The sequence below is a fragment of the Sceloporus occidentalis genome, unplaced genomic scaffold (assembly GCF_023333645.1).
Source record: "Sceloporus occidentalis isolate IW3139 unplaced genomic scaffold, rSceOcc1.0.p SCAF_279, whole genome shotgun sequence".
NCBI lineage: Eukaryota > Metazoa > Chordata > Lepidosauria > Squamata > Phrynosomatidae > Sceloporus > Sceloporus occidentalis.
Genome location: NW_028317259.1, coordinates 702,526 through 720,760, shown reverse-complemented (window position 1 = coordinate 720,760; position 18,235 = coordinate 702,526). Strand labels below are relative to the sequence as shown.

The following is an 18,235-nucleotide window of genomic DNA, read 5'->3' as shown; positions in this document are numbered from 1 at the left end:
GGCCTCATCAGAACACTTGAAGCGTCCTCTAATACATGACACCCAAGCTGGACGTGAAGAAGTCCTTTTGGACCCAAATGTCCCCTATACACTTTGGTGACCAATCGATGTATTTGTTATTTATTGACGCACCAACCAGGCATTGAATTCTGCCGTTCCACACCGCTGAATACGTTTAACCCTTTCTGCGAGTTCCATGGATTACCGCCCCGGTCTAGTAATGGCGCCTGGTTAAGTATCTCTGTATGTACCGACGGGCAGATCACCGGTACAAATGGCGTACCCCCTCCTGTCTAAACGCACAATTCCGTGAGGCTGTGTTATGTCAGTTTACCTCTGCTCGAAGGCGGATCTAGCCTCCCTTTGACCTGGATTCCTGTCTATGGAGTAATTTGGCTTCCATGGTGATGGTGGCATCACAGTCCCTCCATTCACAGTTAGTCATTCGCACGATAAAAAAATAAATAACAAATATTCTCATCTTCTAATAGGTGAAGCGTATATACGATTTAACCCTATGATATATGTTATACCGCAATCAGGAGTCTATGTGTAGGCATCTCCCCTTTCCTCCTTTAAGGGGTCCCTTAGACCAGTGGGGGCCCTAAGCAGCTGCCTGATCTGTGTATATGGTAGCGCCAGCGCACAGCCCCTCTTTAACCCATATTGTGAAGGAGCGAGAGTCTCGTAAGTATATTGCGGAACATCGGTCTCTGCTGTGGGAACTCATAGCATTGGTTGGCTTTGGGCAGAAGGCGTAAGAATGTGGACCTCCTGTGTTGGTGGCGTTGGCCAGGTGCCCTCATAGCTTACAGGTTTTAAAGCAGTCCTTCCGAGACCGTCGCAGGTTGATCCTCAGCTTGCTGAATGACTACTCCATCGTTGGCTGTCTCGGGGCAGCCTTGTATATGAAATGTATGTCTAGTCTATGAATGAAGTCATTCGAACGGCCCTTCAAGAATGTACATGAATGATAATGTTAGGAGTTAATTTTCACATCGAATTTTACTTTGCATTCTGCTAAATCATAATTACTGACGTCCAGCCTGGGGTGGGGGGCAGAGGCGTCTGGCCGAGGGGGTGGGGGGCAGAGTGGATTTGCAGTGCTTGTTATGTCACAGTAGGTGGCGCTGTTGCTGAGCTGGTGATTTTTGGAGACCCTGTGAGACTGGCATCGCTCACTGTTTGACAGATTAACCCCGGCCGCGCCGCACGGAGCTGAACTATAACACAGGATCATTAAATACTAATGAAATACTAATGTCTTTGAATTAGAAATCATCTATTGCGCAGGTTGGGACTGTCCTAATCAAATTAAGACTGTTGGCGTGTACGGTGTAGTGCTTCAATTGCTATACCTGGAAACATATGTAGTGCAGGAGGAGGATGGATCTGGTGAAATGTGTGCCTCTAGAGACACAGATCTTTGTGCTGGCTTCCGATAGAGCGCAAGCTCTTAGGGTGAGTGCTCCAGACACAAGTGCATCCCTTACTGCCCCCCGCTAAGCATGGGGTACCCTGACCACCTTCCTACTGTGAATGGAGCGGATGGTGTTCCTGCACAATACTTTTTAATGGTTTGTTGGTGCCGCCATGGTCACGGGGGGCCACACTCGCCCCATGGGGATATGCAGCCCCTTCCTTCCCTCCGTAACCAGAGCTAGAGGACTGGATCCTCCTGGTCTTCATCCAAAGAGAGGACCACTGAAGCCATTAAGGGTGGTGGCCAAAGATCAAAAACGATAGTCTTCAGGGACTCGGCTCCACTGCGGCATTTCCGTTTAAAAAAAAAGCTAAACCGTGTGAAATCCATGTCAATATCAATCAAAAAAACAAATAATGTATCAAATATAGATATTTTAGGCCAATAGCCTTAGCTAGGGTATGGACTACATGGACGTGAATCTTGCTAAGATAAATAGTAAAGCAGAACCCTATAGTTTGGGGGGGGTAAGGGGACACTCAGATGGGGGGGGGTTGTTTTTTTACTGATATATGAGTTGAGGTTATGGCAGGAGCCCCTGTAATGTCAGCTCGTAAAATGCGGAAATTAAATTCTCAATATAGCGTCGGTCGTACTGGGACACCAGTGGTCTCTTTGCAATCTCATCCGCTTCCTTGATGAACCCCCTTTGTCCTGTTAATTCTCTATGCCCCGGTCAAATTCTATTGCTGATGTCCTGGGGCAATTAACTCCCTTTGCTCCTTCAGAACTGCCCACTGTGCAGGCAAAGGGGGTAAACGCAAGCAATAAGTTCATCTGTTCTAGGTAAAATTATTTATTATTATTATTATTATATAACGGATAAAGCTGCCATGTACTGTAAATATCCCCATAATGGTTGCCGTATGGCCCCTTTAAGAAGACATTGTGCATGTGGGTCTGTGGCATTTGCTAGCCTGCCCCCCCCCCCCCTGCCTGCCCCCCCCCCTGCCTGCCCGTGTGGGGGGGGGGCACCACTGGCTGAGGGAGGTCAGGGGTCAGCCCAACCGGTGTTGTCACTGGCTGACTGACGGAGCGAGAGAGGCAGAGAGTGCTGTTGTCACGGCAACCGAATACCCAGGACATTTCATTATTACAAAATAATTGTTTTTTTTTTTTCCTTTATCGATCGGTTCTGGCAGAGAGTGGAGTCCGGGCGGCCGTAAAGACACCGAGGAAATGGCAGGAGAAGGGGGGGTGGGGGAGAGAATATCCAGCCTGATCCCGGGCAGAGACAAACACAAGAATAATATACAATGTGTATATATATCTATATACATATATATCTATATACATATATATAAACACACGTATATATATATATATATATTGAACAAAAGCAGCCTCGTTTGCGTGGAGAAAGGATGACGATGTACGGCCAGGTCCATGCAAATCCAGAATAAACCTTCTATTTTCTCTAGACATATATCTGGGCTGTAATTTTCCTTTTCTGTGAATTCAGAACTATTTTCGCCTAAAGCAGACGCGGGGAGAATATCCGAATAACGACTTATTCTACCAAAAATATTATTATACAGATAATTACGCGATTTCTCCATTGAACGTACGGGATGAACTTTTGAGCCAAGAGCTGACCGATACTGACAATATCTTCACTTGGATCACGAAATAATGGGGTTAATGTCATTTTGTCGGTAAATCGAAATTTTAGTGGGCAAAATCACTAAAAAAAATTATGCCAACATTTTGATCATGAAAAGGCTGCAATTGGCTGACAAACCCACACGGTATACGGAGCCACATAGAAAAATTATTTATATATATATATATATATGGGAGTCATGGCTTCCTAGGATTCATCCGCCGTTAGATTGTAAGCTCCTTTGAGCAGGGCCCTCCTCACCTGTTGTTCTGTAAGTCAAATTGTTATGTTACATACTACTTGTTATGTCCTGTCTACCCATTGTACAGCGCTACAGAATATGATGGCGCTATATAAAACAATAAATAATAATAATTCCTGTGACCGCTGGATTAAGGCTCCATAGGGCCCAGGGGAGGTAGAGTTGGGAGAGCCAATGTGGGTAAAAACTATTTTTGACCCCAAACATTCTAATATAATAAAATTGCTGGGGATAAATGATAATATTTCTCAGAGCACGGCCATCTTAACGGTTGGCTTCCATCCATCAGAAGCTGAATGATCAACCAGTAGGGGGCAGCGTGCCACGACATGAGGCTTTTTAATGAGGACTCTGGATTGCGTTCTCCTCCCCATTGTCTGCCTTCTCGAATTCCACTTCTGTCTGTAAACAAATGGAGTATTTTGTGAAGCCAGCCCGGACTTCTACGTTTCGAGATCAAACGGTCAGGATCCGCAGTACGGCGTCCCCAGCGCAGGTCAGCCTTTCCGCCTCCTATCTGGCGATGAGCAATGTGGTCGTTACTTCTTGACAGCGCATCAGCAAATTAGTTTTCCAACCAAGGAACACGCTGTGCCCGTAACCCACATATTATTATCCTGAAGTATTTGAGCACCAGATGTCTCAAGAGCGAAACTACCAAAACGGTAGAGTTTAGTACAAATCTGTTATTAGCAATCCCTGCTCTCGTATTATCCGGGTGGAAAGTAATCCGGATGTCAGCGAAGCAGCAGCTCAACCCGCCACGGTAATGGTGGTCAGCTCAAGGGAAGAGAGCTTCTTCAAACTATTACAAGGAAAGTATACCTCCCTCCCATCAGCTACCCCCCGAATACGGGCTGAGTAATGATTGCACCCCTACTTCCAGAGTATCCGTATGATACCATTTCTAGACACGAGCAAGAATGCGTTCAAACATCTCGTAGAGAAAATCATAGAAAACATGGACTTTTGAAGGCATCTAAAGAACCTCTTGGGCCATCGTATCTGTCTACTTGTCTTAAGACCTCATGTTTATATGGTCCTTGTCTTATAATCAGGATATTCTTATGCTTTTTCCATATAGGCTTTAATTATGTTGCTGGATAAGCCTCAACTTCTTCTGTTGGAAGGCTGTTCCACCTATCCACCACCCTCCGACTGTCTAGTATTAGATTATGACCTCATGCCCCAGCATTTCTCCTCCTAGCAACCACTTCATTTATTGAAAGATTTCTGTGATAGTCCATAAGAATGAATGGACTGTTTCCTTAACCTAGTATAATTGAATAGACCAGCTATCAAACCCAATTTCACTGTTGCAACCACCAGTAACGTAATTAGCGTTTGGGGTGGGGGGGGGCGTTCCTCATCACTCATCAGGGGCGGGCCACACTCGACACACAGGGGTGGGTTCTCCCCGGGCTGGTCCAAAATTGTTCATAAATGACTGGTCCACGTCAGACCAGTCCTTTCTGAACAATGTTGGACCAGACCGGGAAGAAGGAATGTAGTGGGGTCAAAGTAAAGCAAGGTTAAGTGACCTCCATGGATAAATACGAGACTGCTCACAGCTGGAGGGAAAGCTATGGTTGATGTAAGGGAGTGGGCGAGGGAAGGAGGGAGGGGGTAAGGGAGGGAGTATGCATGTATGAGAGTGTATGTGTATGTTTGCGTCAGCATGCATGTGTATTTATAAGTGTGTGAGAGCATGGATGTAAATGTGTGAGCATGAATGCGTATAGGTAAATGTGTGAGAGCATGAATGTGTAAACGTGTGTGTGTATGCAAGAATGTGTATGTATGCGCAAGGATTTGCATGTGTGAGCACTGATGTGTTAACCTTAGGGCGTGTGTTAGTATGTGCCTGTCCAAATGTGCCAGTGTGTATGTGGGTTACTGGGGGTGTGTAGGATCTGCCCTTGGTGGCAAATACTCTAGGAATGTCCCTGGCAACCACTTACTGGATGAAAAGCACAGGGAGAACTATGAACAAACAAGTCTCTCAATGCCCTTTGTGTGCCGAGCTCGGTGTCTATTCCCCTGCTGCTTCCTTACCAGAAATGTCACAATTTGAGGCGTGTGCGATCCCTCCCCGGATAATGCAATATTTACCGGAGCGTCGGGGTCACTGCTTTCAGCGTTCTGTTCTGTCTATTCTTTCGCTATATTAGTATGTATAGCACTATACTTTATTGTACATTAAACGTGTCTTTAGGATCATTCCTTTTGTTCTATTTGGTATTTTTTGGATCGGATTTATTTGTCTCAATTTTGTGTAAAATTTCAGACATCTTAAAACACAAAAGAATTCAGCGAGTGTAACAATTATCAGGAAGTAAAAATGTAACAATGACTTTGCGTCGTTTGTGGGATGAACACAAATACAATGTTGCCAGCGGCCATTCTTTGTTTCAAAATCAAAACATTGTTGGAAATCAGTGATATTTATGGAATTATGATGTCACAAGTTATGTCCAAAAACATATTCCAGGAATCATAAAAAGGGACACAAACGGACAGATGGCCTTTCAAGAGCATGGCAGAAAGAGATGCCCAGGGGCAGTTTAATTTTGTTGCCTGAAGCTGCAGATTATCCATCATCTACACTCTGATGAAGCCTCATGGCGAAACGCGTTGGGGTACCCGAATAAACCGCTGTGGATTACACTAGTTATAAAGGGTAATTGTAGGGTTGTGGGGCAATTAGCTGGCTCAGGCCAGGTGTTTCCTGCTCTTTGAGTCACATTTAGAGCTTCTTCTTAGAAGTACTTCTCACAAACAGGGCCTCTATTATCAGGAAAGTACGCATACTGCGCAGCCGCGCTGTGAATAACACTTATGTAAACCGCTGGAGGGATCGGCACGCCATTGGCTGACTATGCTCCACAGGGTCACGTGGAACAGCAGGTACACAGCGTGACAGCGCATTCCTCCTTTTCTCCACTACCCCGCCCGATAGTCCTGCGCGCCTCTGCGCACGCGCGGAGTGTGAAATGGCGGCGGAGGGTGTGGTTTCAGTTTGCCCATGACGTCAGTCACTCAGTGCGCCTGCGCTGTTGTCTGTGGAAGGTACCAGAAACAGAGAAAACGCTGCGGCAACGGGAGCGAAAACATATCCTGCTGATAACACGGATATCGCCAGAGATTCGTTCGTTGGTAAGTATGCGCGGTAGACGGTTTAGGGGGATAAAATATTAGTTATATAGGTATCTGTCGCCGCAAGGAAAGCGTCCATTTACTACAAAAGGCTGACAGGCGAGTAAAATGACAAAGAAAATGGCCGAGGCCAGGTGATACGCGTCAGATGCGACAAAATGGGTCCGGAGAGCCGGTAGAAGAGGTATTTAGCGGGTCGCTTTAGTTATGAAGAGCAATAAAGGTCGTTATATCGCTAGGAAATAACGGCCGGGGTAATGTTAGTGAGGGGAGGGCGTGGGGCTGGGGACTTGTCTTGAGGGAATAACAAGGCCGATGGCCCCGGTTAGACAGGGAATTTTTTATTATTTAACGCCTGTCCACCGTGTAGCAGCCTCAGGTGGGTAATAATGGCTGTTACTGGGAGGTGATAGGAAACATATGTTAGGAATGTGACAGCAGCTGTGGATGGCAACGCCTATAACGCTCAGCCACCCTCTTGTGAAGTGCAGGGCAGAGGGTGGTCTGCCCCTTGCAATAAACATGGATGGTAACAAAATATTTTTAATGGGGGTTAAAATATCTTTGCCTGGGGCATTATCTGCTAATTACCTCTGACAGTAAGATATCCCCCGTGTCTGGGTGTTGTTTACTAAACTGCGCGTCCGAGGGGGCTGAGGGAGGCACTGATCTGCTCGGTGGGCTGTTGTCACGGTGCTTATAGTTACCGGGAGTAATTTATGACCATCTTGCTTAGATTATGTTTATGTCTCCTGACCCAACCATTTGATCTATAGTCCCCTACATGGGTTCCCCTGCCGAACGAGGTTTGGCTGCAGAGCTTACTCTCACCTGGGAGTCTTGACCTTGAAGCCGATCGTTGTCCGAGGAGGAACTTGGTTGGGATCCGCTCCTTCTGAGCCCAAGCTGTGGGAGCGGAGGGATGAAGGCCTACTAGACATGGTGCCAGACGCCTGTCCTCGAGGGCCGCACAAAGGCCACAATGTTTGGATGTTTGAGGTTGTTGGATCAGCCGACAGCCTGCAAGCGGAAGCTTTAAACTTGCGTGAGAGAGACATAAGTGACGAGCGGCAGAAAAGTCCAGACTTGCTGACAGATTCTATACGTCGCTTGAGATGTGAGGGACTGCTTGGGCGAGTCGTCTGGTGGCGCAGAGTTCTCCAAGGTTGAGGGTCTTTTCTTCTCAGAATGTAGGTTGAGAGGATAGATTGTATGCTTCACGAGCAGGTGGGATCTCGGTGAGCGTCAGAGAGAGTGAGGAGGACGTTAGAGAATAGATGCCACACAGTCCTGGGGATGAGGGTGGCCAGGCGGGTATTTGGAGATAAAGTGCAGGGGGGGGGTCAGTCTAATGGACAGGAAGTAGCTGTAAACGTCATTTATTCTGGAGGTAATGTAGAGCCTGTCGGTGGAGAGCGAGGGGCGGTGTATGATGGCGGTTAGATCACGGCGGTATGGCTGAAGTAGGGTTTTAATAGTATTTATATTTTCTCATCCTGTGAGGTTTAGCTGACGGGTTTCACGTCTTGGTTGCCACCCTTTGTACCTTGGATATAGGATTGGTTTTGTTAGCCCCGGAACAGACGGCTGAGGTGGTAACCAAGCCCCGCGCCGCCTCTCTTTAGATTGTAGTCGCTTCACCTAGTCCGCTAATTGTTACTCTTCCCACATTCTGAGCGAGCTCAGGAGCCTGGACGGAGCACATATAAAATCACACAATAATTCTTACTCTACACCCTGTGTACTCCATCTTACTGCTGAGAGTTAGGGCGGTCATCACATGTGCTCGCCCCGTGGCCCTCGTGTATCATCTGGTAGTGTTCCAGCATCAGTTGGGTCTGGTTCCTTCCACGTGATCTAAAGGAACAAAGGAAGAAAACTCGTTGCATGTCTTCCGTGTCCGCAGTCCTGGGATAATTACATTGATTGTCTCCATTAACATGTTTAGCAGGTGATTCAGCCCAAATTCCTGCGCGGCTGAGCCGGTGACGTCTGCTTTCATCCTCTCTGTTGCCGTTACTTGTTTTGAGGTTATTTTGCGAGTAGGTACGGCTTCACTTCTGCTATCATCGTTGGAATCGATTAAGGGTATTTTTATGATGCCCCCCTAAAAACAAAAAAAAATTAAAATAAATATATAGATTTATTATAAATGACCCCCCATACTTTCCGTTATCAGAGTATAGTGCTTCTATGTGAGTCACTGTCCTTTGGGTCTGAACACATCAGCTCCGTGTGCTGGTACACTAACTGCACGGGGGCCTATTAACACTTTGGCTTAAGAAATAAAGCATATGGGTCCTCCTTATAAACATTATAGCCCCCCCCCCCCCGGCGTACCTGTAGTAAATGGCGGAATGCTGGTGGCGGCTCGGTGTAAGTGGCCCTATGTGTAACACGACGCGGGCTTCTATCTGTACGCAGACACACCGGGGTATTGGATTGGTATTAACAACCATATAGAAATCATTGATCAGCCGCGCTGAATAACCTCCTGTTGTATATTTATAGATTGACGGAAATGAGCTATATTTTCGGTGTCCTTATTAAAGCGCTTTGTCAGGATGGCGAATATATATGATCCGCCTGCGGGATAATGAAGTCGGAGGTGATTAATGAGCGGCTCGTAGATGGCATTACGCCCGGTTTATTGATCATTAGGCATTCCGTTCGCAGCGGGCTGCTACTAAATCTCTGCAGCTTTCTGTTTAGAGAAAGTGGCCCCGTGCAGCAGTTGGCAGGGAAACGATCTCATTAAATCTCCCCGCGTTATCCAAAGGTGCGTCGGAGGAGCGCTAACACGGTTTTCCTCCCCGCGCAATCTCTCGGGCATCATCTGTACATCAAAGGCTTTGGGATTTCACACAAGTTTTTCTCAAAGAAATTCTACACTTGGTTTGTCCCCCGCCTTTGAATCTCTGCCGGCTTTTATTCTTTGATTCACACCGATCATCACCCTCAATGTGTAAAATCCAGTTTAATGATAGAAGAACCTGGGAGGGATTAGAACCTTGTGTTTAAAATCAACTCAACATAAATAATAATAAATACCCTTTACTATCAAGGAGCTCCAATCATTTACTCCTTGATAGTTTTAAATGTGGGGGGGGGGGTTACAGTCGCACTGACATATAGTTAAGGTATGTTGTGTACATCCCATGGGATTTTGTCCACCATTTAAAAGGTATGTTTAGAGAATTCTGCTTTCTCCCGCCGTTTGGCCGCCCGCTGCTGCAAATGATTAGTCTTTAAGTGTTTGTATTGTGGCTTTGTTTGCTATCAGTTTTAGCAACTGTTACTTTGTACGATGTTTCCTTCACACCCTGTTTGGAGACAGTTTTTATAAAATGTTTCTTTTATGTTACCGTTTGGGGTAATGTCTGAGTATTTATTGTGTGTGTTTTTATTTTGTTCTTTCAGAAACTATCAGTGTTTGGTGCCAGTTGTGCTTCTGCGTAAGTCTCTGCCCGACGGTCCGACGTCTTCCTCGCTTGAATCTTTGAATATTTACATCAAGCATGGCTGGAATGAAGAGGCCTGTTCTCAGCCAGCCTTGGGAGGAGGATGAGTGCCTGGAATATTACGGGATGCTTTCCCTGCATCGTATGTTCGATGTCATTGGCTCCCAGCTTACCGACAGTGACATCGAGGCTCTGTCTTTCTTACTGCATGAATCCTACCCGTACGCCCACCCTCTAGACCCCCAATCCTGGGCTGTGGAAGATGAGAGCGGTACTGTACCGGATAGCTCCTTGGTGGCTGCCTGGCAGAGGTGGAATCGCAGGGCTGGTCCCCATGATGAAAACAGCAACTTGGAGTCTTCTGAGCTCCTTCGGCCAAAGAACGGCACGGAGCTGCTCTTGGAGCTGGAGAGACGAGGCAAGTGTGACGAGAGCAACTTAACACACCTTCTGCAGCTCTTACGAGTCCTGACTCGTCATGACCTAATGCCATATGTCACAATGAAAAGACCCCGTACAGGTGAGTCCTGCATGCAAAAGCCCTGAAACTACAGGGTTAAACCGGTTTACGTATGTTTAGTATCGTCTCATTAAAGAACCCCCCCCCCCCATCCTCTCCCCAAAAGCGATCTATGCAATTTTTGTTTGTCTTTTAACGTTTGCACAACATCAGTATGAAGGAAACGTGCTCTTTTTAATGAGTCTTTTACGTGAGTGGCCTTATCCTCCCCAGCAGCCTTGGGTTTTTGTGCAAGACCTGGTAACTTCCGCTTTTAGTACATCTGATATCAAAAGGAGATTTTTCTGACCTGATAGATAAAAAAAAAAAGTGCGTTTTTATTATAGTTTTCTATTTTACTTTTTCTTAAACTAGTTATATGGTAGATTATACCAAACACTATCCCTTTTGCCTGCCTTTTTCATGCCTTGTTGTATAGATGGGTTAACTATATCAGTATTAACACTTTCAAACCATCTTAACTCTTGTTTTGTTTTCTTTTCAATCTTGTTTCTTCTTTTCAGTGTCTCCGGAGAGGTATACGTATGGGCCATCTGTGCTAGACTCTGACAAACAGATGGATGGGTGTTTGAACCAAACAACTTCAGAGAGCAGAGAAGATAACTGGGAAACAGGTACATACCCGGAGCCCCCCACCTCAATGTCTCCGTAAACTTACCGTTGATTTTCTGACTATTGGGCAATTCTACTTTCCAGGACCCTTATAGGGAAATAGCCACATGGTGACCCTTTTATCTAAACTATACATTCTCCTCACAGGTTCTAATTCAACCAAAAGGAAGCGAGGAGCAACCGGAAGAAGGGGCCGCTGCCCCAAACCTAAGAAGAATAAGGTTGACAGCGGTGCTTCTCCCCCTCCTGCCCAGACCACCCAGAACAAAGTTACATGCGGTAAGCTTTTGCCTCATTCAATTCCTAAGCACCTTTCTGGAACACTTGATCCACCTCGGAATCAAGAATCTTGGAGACAATTTCCTTAAACATCTGGAGTAGATGGTCTTAGATTTTCTGCACAATTTAAAAAGGAGTATTATTTATTCCTGACGCTGTCACTATTGCGTTTCTGCACACAAAGCGGTCCAGAAAGGGGAATGCTGGGATTATACTTGGCGGCTCTTCATGGCTGATGGGCAAATTATTTTACCATCACCCGTGTTAAGGTATATTTAGTAAGTTACCGCTCGGTTCAATAAATGAAACTGAGGAGTCCGTTCAGCTGACATACAAAGGTGTCCTTAACTAAAGCTTAAGTATCTGCATCCCCCTGACCCACCTCTCGCAGCGGCACATTGCTTTGAGCAGTTGGCTGGCGCTAAGTATTTCAGATCCCTCCTGCGCTGTCTGTTAAGAGCCTGTGTGCCGGCAATAAACTAAACTGACATTCAAAAAGCTCCTCTATATCAACCGATCACTTTCATAGGACGGGCCTCTTCCTAATGTACTTTCTGCAGCGGGTTTGCTCTCAGATTATGGGCTCACTGCTCCTAATGCCTGATTCTAATGCCCCAGACTGGAAAGCTTTGGCCATTTTTTTGCATTCCTGTCAATGGTAAGCACTGTTTCAGCAGGTAATCCAAGTAGGAACTGCTACCTCAAATTACCTATATTGCACCACCCCTACCTCCTCTAACAGGCTGGTGGTTACATTTTGTAGCACAATTACGATGGGTGGGCAGTAAAAATTTACACAAATAATAAATCTAGAAGTGACAAACATTGACACACTTTGAGAACTCCTGTTACAAAAGAGGCGTCTGTTCTTGCAATCTATTACATAATATCTTAAATGAATCGGAATAGATAAAAAGGATCCAAATACCTCACATTTATCTGAAGATGGCATAAATGAGATCTACACCTTTGTGCAATTGGCCAACTGCTTTAATGTCTGTACTCCTCATAGAAACTGCATGGCTACTGGTATATATTTGTTAAAGTTGGAATAACAAAGAGCAAACCCATGTGTGCCGTACTAAACCTACACCGTAACTCGCACCTCTAAACATTCCCATTTACTCCGTTACACGCTGTTGTGGATCTCTGACGGAAACTAACTTTCTGGCGCTGTCCAGCCCTTCCGCTCCTCCGCTATTCTATGAAAGGGATGAGAGGTCAGTTTGCCCCGTACTTTCCCATGTTACTCCGTATACTTGTCTCACAAACTGCCGGTGAAATGCTTGTCTGATATGTCTATGCATCAACGTTTCTCACATCTCGACAATTTACAGGACATGAGTGCTAAAGAAGAAAAGCTCTGCTTATAATTTAATTACATAAAAAACACAAACCTCAAACCTGTGGTAGCTGCAAGGACGAAACAGTAAGACATTTCTCATCTTCAGTGTTGTGTATTTTGTATTTAATTTTCTTTGGTGGGGGGGTGGCTGTTCTTCTGGAGGAGTCCGCGCTCCTGCGCGGGGTGTTGGGTATAATAGCTGCTCCTCCAGTGGATGAGGCCTGCGCCCATATGCCGTGTGTCCAGTAACGCCAGCTGCCCAGTGGCAGGAGATCTCACTGCGAAATTATTAATTTACAGGCCCATCCTGGCAGTGGAATTTCACAAATACACTACGGGTTTCTCATCGCTGGCACGGCGCACGGCACACGGCACGGTTACTCCGGACTTGTCTAGCTTGAGAAGCCACGTATACTGTGTTGCATTATTTATCGTTCCCGTTTTTAAATACATACATTCAGGCGACTCGTATGTAGTGCCTGTTCCATTCACGTGCCCACTTCTCCTCGAACTCCCTGCGAGCGTTCCTGAAATGTCATGGTGATATCTTGCTTTTCTCCTCTGCCGACTCTCTCTAAAATTTAAATTCCAGGTGTTCTGAGCAAAGGTTGATGATTAGAGAGACAATCTCTCAAATAAAGAAATGGTCATGAGTTCTACCTTCCTCAAACAAGCATACAATAAAAAGGTAAATGCACCTCCTACAAGTGAGAGACGCCTTGACAGATAGTATTCCCAGTATGAGACTGTCACAATCTGTCCTCTTGCTTGCATGCCGTTAACGTGGCATATGACTGCTGGCCTGCGGGATTTATTTAATAAGTGTTACTCGTACTACATATGGGAGAATACATTTCATCTGACTCTTTTTCACCCGGATCCCCTCTGTGCAGCAGTTTCCCATTTAGTGACGCTGCATTCTAGTGTTTTGTGTCACCTGCATACAACTTATCAATAACAACCTTTTTGATCTCATTTTTATGAATTGACAACCACTTGGTAACATTGCAACAGTATAGCCAATACAGAGAAGGTCTGTGCTGCAGATACCAGAAATAATAGGTTCTCTTTTCTTCTATCCCTTACCAAGATGACTTATTTAACTGTTAAACCTCCAGTGGTGTCACACAATTCAGGCAGTGTTAACATTTCCTTTGGAGTCTACTTTTAAATGTTTTATATTTTTTTTTGCGATTGTGGCAATTGTACAGAATTGTCATTTAGCAATTACCTAACCTAAGTGTTGAGAATTGCAGGCTATTGGGTACTCTAATTTCAGATATTAATCTACCGAGCACCCTTTATGGAATGACTTGCTGCACAAGGCTCATTGAATATTGATTGCCTTTAAATGTCATAGCTTGCTTGCTTCAAGAGCTACGCAGTGGCCAGTATCTCTTCTCCTCCCGTCCTCCTTTTTAGTGCATCATCTGTAGCAAGCAAAATATTTACGAGATTTCTTATGAGACCCAAACCCAAGGAATCTTACCGTTATCTTAACAAGAATGGTTGCGAAGCGATGGGGGGCCGCTGCGCTGCATTAAAACTGCAGGATCCCTAACTGCGAGCTTGCTCATTTATGGCGCTGCGTGTGATGCGGGGCGCTGTTAGTAGACAGACCTCTTATTTCCTGGTATCTGCTGCTCTTATGAAATTATTCATATGTACGTGTATATATATAACGGTATATATATCTTTGAAAAGTATTTTTCAGGTTTAATGCATTTTTGATTTTTTTTTTTTTCTTAAATCCATTTTACTGAAGTGAGTTTCTTGCTACCTAATTAGAAAAGAAAAATTAATGTTCTATCGTATTTTTGTTTTTTCACATTTTTTTATTTTTTTTTTTGGTCAAAAGCTCAACCTGTCTTTCTCGGTTCACAGTTAAGATCGCCAAAGGAAAAAACCCATAACTAGCTGCTCTGACAGCCTGGCTCTGCAACTCAATGGTAAACATGGGAGCAAAACACAGGCTTGTTTATTTCTGCTTCCATCTGCGCTGTATTGTACGAGCTAACTGCCTCGCCACGGACACTCGGTGTATTGTAACAAGCCTTGCATCAACTGTTCGCTCTTTCTCCTGGTTGTAAATCTATTATTAAAGAGAAACATTGTTCGGCCTGACAACAGGGCATTAGTCACATTAGCCGAATTCAGTAGACATACCTCGTGCAAGTGCTTGGCTTAACCTCTTGTTTGCCATGGGATTCTGTAGTGTGGATTTCCCTTTTAACCGAGGGGCGCAGAATAGAATGCATACTGCAGGGCAGCAGTGATTTAATCGCAGCCCTCCAATGTACATTTTAAGAGGTCCACAAAGAAAAGACCTCTAGATACTTGATTACTTTCTCTGGCCCTGGTGACCCTGGAGGTTAAACCTCGCTGCGTTTCATTGACTTTATTACCAAAGAAATGATCATGTCCGAGGCTCTCTGCGTCCTGTTCTCATGCGCGAACAATATCTTCATGTTTTGTACATAAAGGTGCGGGATGCAAAGGAATAAACGCAACCAGAACAAAGTGTTCAGGATATGAATTTCTGTACTTTCCAAGTCGGTGTATACGATGCAATTTATTCATGGTACGGCTGCCATGCCATTAAGAAATCCACGGCCTGTTGCTACTCTGTAGGCTCACGAATGGATTTGAAATATTCCTCATCCTCGTGTGAGCCGCAGATTTCTAATGGTTTGGCAGTGAGTTGCTGTAGAGGGAATGAAACGGTTCTTAAACCGTGCCGGGAATGGGCATCCTTTCGGCACTCTGGTGTTGCATCGTTAGCAATGGCCGCAGCACCTCGGAGGACCAAAGTCTATCCATCCCTGGCCGGGTCCTGCCTTTCCCCCGAGAACCGTTTTGTTACGCATTACAATTGTCAGGTTCTTACACTTGTAGAAAGAACTCATGAGACGGGTTTGTTATAATATTCCTGTTATGGCATTATCTCTCTGTAACATGTGCCTCGGGCTATAATACGGCTCTGCTTATCCATTAGGAAGGAGGTGAATGTTTTAAAGTAGTATCTTCCAGAACACAATGGCTTTTAAATCTGCCACATGAGAGTTAAACATGCATGTAATGTCAAAACTGCTAATGCCCTGTATGAACAATCTGGCACCTATTGTGTCAAAACTCTGGTGCTCGTGCTACAAATGAACCTCTGTGTTACAAACGTGTCTTAAAACATCATTAACTCTGATTTCCCCGGAACAAAGTCTGCTCTGCAATTTGGTACATGAGTTGTCTTGGATGAATCAGTAGATCTATATATGAGCGCTAGTGTTACAAACCTCTGGACAAACTTTCATCCCAATATTTCTTGGCAGATTTTAGGATTAAATACGACGTGTATAATCATTGATAGGTTTTATTATATGTGAAATAAACCACATTTCAGTGTCTAATGGTTACTACAGCTATTTGTTCTGGAAATGGTTAAGCTGTATCACAGTGAATGATATTTATTGGTCACATGGATTCTAACTTTATGATGTGTTTTGAAAAATAAATTTGTCTTTATTCAAATGTGATAACGTGTTCTAGGGTGCAATGCTATCTTCACCAGACAGTCCGTGCCTCTGTTCTCTGCAGTCAATTATAAGAGAGTTAAAGGGGGACTCCCACCGCTTTTTATATGGATTTTGTTCCAGAATCTTGGAATTTATGCCTCCGTTTTACTACTTTTATGTAAGTTCTCCTGCTTAAAGTAACACAAACCTGCTTGGTACTCTGACAATATAAGTGACGAGAAACAAAGAAAATACGGAGGGAGTTCCCCTTTAAGCCATCCGTATTAATGCTTACACAACACAAAAACGTATACAACGATTGTGGTCGGCCCCATGATCGCCCTAAAAGATGTAATCAACAGCCGTGTACCCGGTATAAATAATATGTTCTCTAAACCCATGGTAGGCGGCCTCTGCCTTTCCAGCTGTTGAAATAACAAAGACCATTACAAGTGGAGACATTTGGAACCCGAGACGTAGGTCACCGGCCCTCTGGTTATTGGATGCTGCGTGGGGCCGTTACTTAACTTTTTGGGCATTTATCGCATAGTTAGTAATATTAGTGCTGGAAATATACAGGCGCAGAGGTAACAGGCGTTATAACTCGTTTGCTAGTATTTTGAAGAAATGCATTGCACCGGTCCCGTTACCCCGCTGACCGACCGGTGCAGTCACTGGGAAAGGGGGCTTCTGTGTGCATGGACAGCGACTATGTGATATTTTGCACTCTCAGTTAAATACTTCTACAGGTTGACCTTCAGCAAGAAAAGAAAAACAAATAAAGAGGAAAAAAATCACTAAACGAGCGTATGTAACGAGCCTCTCGTGCTTTCTTTTACCATCATATTTGTTCTGATAAGCAGACAGTAGCGATGCCACTCTGAATAACTCAAATATTCTATTTGTTAAATCAAATCCAGAAAAAAAGATCTAATTTCTCTCTGCGTTTATTCCATTCATTCATGCGACCTTTTATATGCTAAAGCCAAAGAACTGACACGATTGTCTAGCAGAGTTCCTTGTATTTCAGTGGGAGTTTGTCTAGAACGGGTTTATTTCTTTTAAGATTCGGGTCTTCTGCCCGCTAATCTTTTCTCAAAGCGCTTTTACCGTCGCTGAAAATGGGGATAACGAAATCTGGATTTTCTAAAGTACTCTACCCCGGCTGTGATCCCGGCCTCCTAACTATATATATATAACTATTAAAGAGTGGATTTTTTTTAATGATCGAGGGCCTCTATTCTGGAGCCTTTAGTGTTCTGTAGTATTGTGACAGGTTGTTTGCATGATCTAGTTTTAGAAATACAATGTGTTTTTTTTTTTTTTACTGGTTTTAATGGCTTTGAATTTTCTTTCCCCTTCTCCTTTCCTCTCCTCTTCCTCCTTGCAGGGATTCGGCTGCGGGTGCGAGCGGAGTACTGCCAACACGACTCCATTCTGAGCCAGAATGTCTTGTCCATAAAACAGAACCCGCTGGAGCGACGCTTTGATCTTTTCAGCCAATCCAACACCGTCCTGAAGTCTCGGGATCTTGGGTCAATCATCTGTGACATAAAGTTCTCCGAGCTGTCCTACTTGGATGCCTTCTGGACGGACTACATGAACGGATCCCTTCTGGAGGCCCTGAAGGGAGTGTTCATAACGGACTCTCTGAAGCAGGCCGTGGGACAGGAGAAGATCCAACTTCTTGTCAACGTCGACGAAGACGATTATGAAGAAGGCCGCAGGCTGCTCCTGGAAAGTGTTCCTCAGTCGTCTGATTGATATGCAGCGACCTGACTCTCCTTGGACTCTGCCGTTCATTGCAGAGACTTTACTGTGCCTGCTGGTCATCGGGATTTACAGATTCTTTATATTAAACTGTTTCCACAGGGTCTGCTTTCAGTGGTCGTCCCTCGCCTGGGAGAGGTGCTGCTCTTTCTATAGTGTAGAAAGTTACTTGAAAAGGCAACGGAGGGACTAGAAGGTTAGGTTAAAAATCTGGGGACCCTGGAAAGTGTTGGCG

At 44.8% G+C, this 18,235-nt stretch overlaps 1 protein-coding gene across 1 annotated transcript; it reads left to right on the top strand.

Annotated features, from left to right (window-relative positions):
* Positions 1-10,022: 10,022 nt before the first annotated feature.
* On the top strand, positions 10,023-17,994 carry LOC149275586 (DNA-binding death effector domain-containing protein 2-like). Its single transcript, XM_089504572.1, has 4 exons — positions 10,023-10,485; positions 10,989-11,099; positions 11,245-11,376; positions 17,621-17,994. Exons 1-4 carry the CDS (start codon positions 10,023-10,025, stop codon positions 17,992-17,994), a joined length of 1,080 nt encoding a protein of 359 aa, XP_089360698.1.
* Positions 17,995-18,235: the final 241 nt, after the last annotated feature.